Genomic DNA, 7,627 nt, shown 5'->3' with positions numbered 1-7,627 from the left:
CTATCGTGCCATGTTTCGCTCCTACATAGAATATAGAACTCCAATGTCCTAATATTAATTTTGCAGACAATTTTTTCTCCGCTATTTCAGAAAACACAGAATTACGCAAAGGCCATTGAAACCTTGATTGACTAAAACCGCTAATGTAAAACAAAACAGGGGAAAGGAGATGCCAAAATTATTTTTAACCTCACGCAGAGAGCTTTATGTCAAAACCAGAGCGGTATAATGCCTAAGAAGTGACGGGGAAAGTGACTTAATGATTCTCAACATTTTGAAGTTCAAACTCGTTCATCTAACCTCCATAATTAAACTCATGTGTTTACCGAACCTGTATGGAATTAGAAATATTTCAACTTTTTAAGGCCAATTATGAAGAATGTCTGTCGCCGCCACCCACTTAGAAAGCAATGGTCAATAATGCACCCCCTGAGAAGGCAACCGTTGTGCAGTATGGTCGCTGGCCGAAGCCCCCTAAATACACTGGCCAATCCAACCTTCATATTGACTATTCAAGACCGACACTGCCTGTACAAGCCGCAGTCCAATTTGTACAAGAATGTAACGCCACCGGTCCCTCCACCCTCCAACATATCACTTAGGTTAGATTAGATTAGGTTAGAGACAGACAAAAAGTTAGGTGTATGGTTAGGCTAGGTTAGATTATGTTAGGTTAGGTTAATTTAGGATAGACTAGCTTAGCCTACGTACGATAAAGAAAAGTTCTTAGGTGTGGAGCTCCCCCACCGGCTTAACCATCGCACATGAAATCCCTTGAATTAGGTTAGAGACAGACAAAAAGTTAGGTGTTTGGTTAGGTTAGGTTAGATTATGTTAGGTTAGGTTAGGTTAATTTAGGTTAGACTAGCTTAGCCTACGTAGCCACCCCTCCCCCACCGCCGCAACCATCGCTCTTGAAATCCCTGGAATTAGGGTAGAGACAGACAAAAAGTTAGGTGTATGGTTAGGTTAGGTTAGATTATGTTAGGTTAGGTTAATTAACGGCGGCCTCTTGTGTTAAGATTTTTTATTTTTTTGGGGGGGGCTCCCGCCCCCCTCAACAAAAAGTTATAGGTGTATGGTTAGGTTAGGTTAGATTATGTTAGGTTAGGTTAATTTAGGTTAGACTAGCTTAGCCCACGTACGGCCCCCCTCAAGGGCCCCGGATCCCCAAACGCCCTCCCTGGGCCCCAAAGGTCCTCCCCCGGTCCCCATACATGCACACAAAAACTTACACACACACAAAAACTTACACACACACACAAAAACTTACACACACACACGAAAACTTACACACACACACGAAAACTTACACACACACGCCAAAACTTACACACACACACAAAAACATACACACACACACACACACACAAAAAATTAAATAAGAACACTAAAACTAAAAAGCAGACAAAAACTTAATTGCACACAAAAACTTACACACACACACACACACAAAACTAACACACACACACACGAAAACTTACACACACATGCCAAAACTTACACACACACACAAAAATTACACACACACACACAAAAATTTACACGTGAACACAAAAAAAACTCACCAAAACTATATAAAACAAATACACACACACACACACACACACAAAACTAAAACATAAACACCATAAAAATTAAACAAACACGCAAAAACTTACAAACTAAAAAAATTACACACACACACACACACACACACACACAAACTTATACACACACACACACAAAAAACTTACACACACACAAACTTACACACACACACACACACAAACTTACACACACACACAAAAAACTTATATCCACACACAAAAGCTTAGACACACAAAAACACACAACCATCGCTCTTGAAATCCCTTGAATTTGGTTAGAGACAGACAAAAAGTTTGGTGGATGGTTTGGTTAGTTTCGATTTTATTCGGTTAGGTTATTGAACGGCCGCCTACTTTGTTAAGGTTTTTTATTTGGGGGGGAGGGGCTCCCGCCCCCCTCAAAAAAAAGTTAGGTGTATGGTTAGGTTAGGTTAGATTATGTTAGGTTTGGTTAATTTAGGTTATACTAGCTTAGCCCACGTACGGCCCCCCTCAAGGGGACTTATACATACACACGCACACACAAATAAAACAAAAACGCACACACAAGAAAACTTATACACAAGCGCACAAAAATAAAAACAAAGAAAATTACACCCACACACACACACACACACACAAACATACACACAAACAAAAAAACAAAACTTACACACACAAAAACTTACAAACACAAAAACACAAAAACTCACACACACACACAAAAAACTTACACCCACACACAAAAGCTTAGACACACAAAAACTTACACACACACACACACAAAAACTTACACCCACACTCAAAAACTTACATGAACACAAAAACTTACATTCTCACAAAAAATTACACACACACAAAAAATAAAACACATGCAAACAAAAATACACACACACACACACAAAAAAAGACACACACACAAAAATGAAAACATACGCACAAACTCCCAAACTAACACACACACGCCAAAAATTACGCACACACACACAAAAACTTACACACACACACACACACACAAAAACTTACACACGAAAACTTACATGCAGACAAAAACTTACATTCACACAAAAAATCACAAAAACAAAAAATAAAAACTTACACTAAATAAAACACGAACTAACTAAAAAAAAATAATCATAATACACACACACAAAAAATTACACACACACACACACACACACACACAAAAACATAAAAATGAACACAAAAAAAACACAAAACCAAGCGCACACGAACAAACCCAAACACACACACAAACACACACGAAAACATACACACACACGCAAAAAAATACACAAACAAAAACTTACACAGACACACACACAAAAAAACTAACACAATCACACTAAAACTTACAAGCAGATAAAAACTTACATGCACACAAAAACTTACACACACACACACACACACACAAAACTTGCACACACAAACACACGAAAACTCACTTGCAAAAACACACAAAAGTTAGAAAAAATACAAAATATTCCATTATTACCTCTGCAAAACGGCTAAAAATGAAGATTTCATACACATTTTCAACTAGCTAAGGGTAAGTGTTTTAAATATGAGCCAGTCTGTTGCGAAAACACACAAAAGGTAGAAAAAATACAAAATATTCCTTTATTACCTATGCAAAACGGGTAAAAATTAAGAATTCATACACATTTTCAACTAGCAAAGTTTAAATTAAAATATTCATCAACATCCTATTTTGTAAACACACAAAAGTTAGAAAAAATGACAAACATTCAGTTTTGACATATTAAATTCATCTAAAAATTTATTATATATACAAAATAAAATCTCTCTAAAGGGTAAATATGTTTCTTAATTGTTCCAATCTATAGCGTAAACACACAAAAGTAATACAAAATGCAAAATGTACCTTTTTTACCTCTGTATTACGGATAAAAATGAAGAATTCATTAATATTTTCAACTAGCTAATGATAAATGTTTTAAATATGAGCCATTCTATTGCGAAAACACACAAAAGTTAGAAAAAATAAAAAATGTTCTTTTATTTCATCTACAATACGTATAAATATTAAGAATTCAGACACAATTTCAACTAGCTATGGGTAAATGTTATATATAAGAACCATTCTATTGCAAAAACACACAAAAGATAGAAAAAATAAAAAATAATCATGTATTTAATCTGCAATACGGCTAAAATAGAAGAATTCATACACATTTTCTACTAGCTAAGGGTAAATGTTTTAAATATGAGCCATTCTGTTGCTAAAACACACAAAAGTTAGAAAAAATAAAAAATCTTGCTTTATTACCTCTGCAATACGGCTAAAAATTATTAATTCATACAAAATTTAAACTATCTAAGTTTAAATGTTTTATATATTATCAATTATGTTGCTAAAACACAAATAAGTTATTAAAAATATAAAATATTAATAAATTACCTCATCAAAAAGGCTAAAAATGAAGAATTCATACACATTTTCAACTAGATAATGATAAGTGTTTTAAATATGAGTCATTCTATTGCGAAAACACACAAAAGTTAGAAAAAATGCAAAATGTTCCTTTATTACCTCTGCAATACGGCTAAAAATAAAAAATTCATACACATTTTCAACTAGCTAATGGTAAATGTTTTAAATATGAGCCATTCTATTGCGAAAACACACAAAAGTTTGAAAAAATGCAAAATAATCCTTTATTACCTCTGCAAAACGGCTAAAAATGAAGAATTCATACACATTTTCAACTAGCTAAGGGTAAGTGTTTTAAATATGAGCCATTCTATTGCGAAAACACACAAAAGTTAGAAAAAAAACAAAATATTCCTTAATTCCCTCTGCAAAAATTCTTAAAATGAAGAATTCAGACACAATTTCAACTAGCTAAAGGGTAAATGTTTTAAATATGAGCCATTCTGTTGCGAAAACACACAAAAGTTAGAAAAAATACAAAATAATCCTTTATTACCTCTGCAAAAAGGCTAAAAATTAAAGATTAATACACATATACAACTAGCTAAGTGTAAGTGTTTTAAATACGAGCCATTCTGTTGCGAAAGCCCACAAAAGTTAGAAAAAATACAAAATATTACTTTATTACCTCTGCAATACGACTAAAAATGAAGAATTCATTCACATTTTCAACTAGCTAAGTATAAGTGTCTTTAATATGAGCCATTCTGTTGCGAAAACACACAAAAGTTAGAAAAAATACAAAATATTCCTTAATTACCTCTGCAATACGGATAAAAATGAAGAATTCATACACTTTTTCTACTAGCTAAGGGTAATTGTTTTTAATATGAACTATTCTATTGCAAAAACACGCAAAAGTTAGAAAAAATACAAATATTCCGTTATTGCCTCTGCAAAACGGGTAAAATTGAAGAATTCATACACATTTTCAACTAGCTAAAGGGTAAATGTTTTAAATATGAGCCATTCTGTTCCGCGCAAGAACATAGCGCTTCCGCCCCTCCCGCCCTCCAACACACGTTACCTGGTCCTTCGGGCACCCAAGCCCAGACGGATTATGCAAATGTAAGCATTTTTTAATACCTATCTATTTATTCCCTTGTTTTTTTATTTTTCAATCCCAATATAAACTTATCTCAGCGAGATATTAACCCCTCACCCCCCAACCATTGTTTTAAATTTATCTCCCTCGGAGATATCTAAATGTAATTTTTTTGCAAAGAAACCACTCTTTTCTAATCTTTGCTATCGCTTCGATATCTCATAAGCGAATATTTTGAGCCATTCTGTTGCGAAAACACACAAAAGTTAGAAAAAATTCAAAATACTCCTTTATTACCTCTGCAAAATGGCTAAAAATGAAGAATTCATACACATTTTCAACTATCTATGTGTAAGTGTTTTAAATATGATCCATTCTGTTGCGTAAACACACAAAAGTTAGAAAAAATGCAAAATGTTCCTTTATTACCTCTGCAAAACGACTAATAATGAAGAATTCATACACTTTTTCAACTAGCTAAGGGTAAGTGTTTTAATTATGAGCCATTCTGTTGCGAAAACACACAAAAGTTAGAAAAAATGCTAAATATTCCTTTATTACCTCTGCAATACGGGTAAAAAGGAAGAATTCATACACATTTTCAACTAGATAAGGGTATGTGTTTTAAATATGAGCCATTCTACTGCGAAAACACACAAAAGTTAGAAAAAATACAAATATTCCTTTATTACCTCTGCAATACGGCTAAAAATGAAGAATTCATACACATCGCGCAAGAACATAGCGCTGCCGCCCCTCCCGCCCACCAACACACGTTACCAGGTCCGTCGGGCACCCAAGCCCAGACTGATTATGCAAATGTAAGCATTTTTTCTATCTTTCTATTTCTTCCAATGTTTTTTTCTTTTTCAATCCCAATAAAACATATCTCAGCGGGAAAATAACCTCTCACCCCCCAACCAGTGTTTTAAATTTATCTCTCTCGGAGATATCTAAATGTATTTTTTTTGAAAATAAACCACTCTTTTCTAATCTTTGCTATCACTTCGATATCTCATAAGCGAATATTTTTAGCCATTCTGTTGCGAAAACACACAAAAGTTAGAAAAAATACAAAATAATCCTTTATTACCTCTGCAAAACGGCTAAAAATGAAGAATTCATACACATTTTCAACTAGATATTGGTAATTGTTTTAAATATGATCCATTCTTTTACGAAAACACAAAAAATTTATAAAAAATGAGATTTGTTAATTTTATACATATTAATAACAGCTAAAAATTTAGAATTAATACACATTTTAAACTAGCTAAAGTGTAAATGTTTTATATATTGAAAAATATATTTCATAACCAAACAAAACTTTTACAAAAAGAAAAATGTTAATATATAACAACTGAAATACGGCTAATAATTAATAAATAATACACATTTTCTAATAGATAAGTTTGAGTGTTTTAAATATGAGCCATTCTGTTCCGCGCAAGAACATAGCGCTGCCGCCCCGCCCGCCCTCCAACACACGTTACCTGGTCCTTCGGGCACCCAAGCCCAGACGGATTATGCAAATGTAAGCATTTTTTCCTACCTTTCTATTTCTTCCAATGTTTTTTTCTTTTTCAATCCCAATATAAAGGATTATTTTGTATTTTTTCTAACTTTTGTGTGTTTTCGCAACAGAATGGCTAAAAATATTCACATATGAGATAACGGCGAGATAGAAAATTTTTTAAAAGATAGTTTACTATGCAAAAAAAATACATTTGTTAATCTCCGATATATATCAATTTAACCAAATGGTTGGGGGGTGAGGTCTTATGATATTAAAGATAGGTTAGTATAGATGTGTTGAAAAAGAAAAAACAAGTTAAGAACGATATAGGTATGAAAAAATCCATCACATTGCAAAAAACGTGTTGAATGGGGTACTCAACAGATAAGATCACGTATTTTTGAGGGCTGACAGGCCGGCAGCATTATGTTCTTGCGCGGCACAGAATGGCTCATATTTAAAACACTTACCCTTAGCTAGTTGAAAATGTGTATGAATTCTTCATTTTTAGCCGTATTGCAGAGGTAATAAAGGAATTTTTGCATTTTTTCTAACTCTTGTGTGTTTTCTCAACAGAATGGCTCATATTTAAAACACTTACCCTTAGCTAGTTGAAAATGTGTATGAGCTCTTCATTTTTACCCTTATTGCAGAGGTAATAAACGAATATTCTGTATTTTTTCTAACTTTTGTGTGTTTTCGCAACAGAATGGCTCATATTTAAAAACACTTACCCTTAGCTAGTTGAAAATGTGTATGAATTATTCATTTTTAGTCGTTTTGCAGAGGTAATATAGGGATATTTTGCATTTTTTCTAACTTTTGTGTGTTTTCGCAACAGAATGGCTCATATTTAAAACACTTACCCTTATCTAGTTGAAAATGTGTATGAATTCTTAATTTTTATAAGTTTTTCGAGGTAATAATTTTATATTTTGTATTTTTTCTAAATTTTGTGTGTTTTCGCAACAGAATGGATCATATTTAAAACACTAACCCTTAGCTAGTTGAAAATGTGTATGAATTCTTCATTTTAGCCGTTT

General features: G+C 33.2%; 1 protein-coding gene across 1 annotated transcript in view; it reads left to right on the top strand.

Moving 5' to 3' along the window:
• The first annotated feature begins 410 nt into the window (after positions 1-410).
• Positions 411-7,627, top strand: part of LOC148946373 (uncharacterized) — a 66,295-nt gene continuing 59,078 nt past the window's right edge. Inside the window, exon 1 of the mRNA XM_089097680.1 lies at positions 411-561. Within this exon, the coding sequence (XP_088953806.1) occupies positions 411-561 (151 nt within the window). The remainder of the gene's footprint in view (positions 562-7,627) is intronic.

The sequence above is a fragment of the Artemia sp. Qi Xiang Cuo genome, chromosome 12 (genome assembly GCF_049724085.1).
Source record: "Artemia sp. Qi Xiang Cuo chromosome 12, ASM4972408v1, whole genome shotgun sequence".
Classification (NCBI taxonomy): Eukaryota; Metazoa; Arthropoda; class Branchiopoda; order Anostraca; family Artemiidae; genus Artemia; species Artemia sp. Qi Xiang Cuo.
The sequence above is the reverse complement of the archived record's forward strand: the minus strand, read 5'-3'. Positions and strand labels throughout refer to the sequence as shown.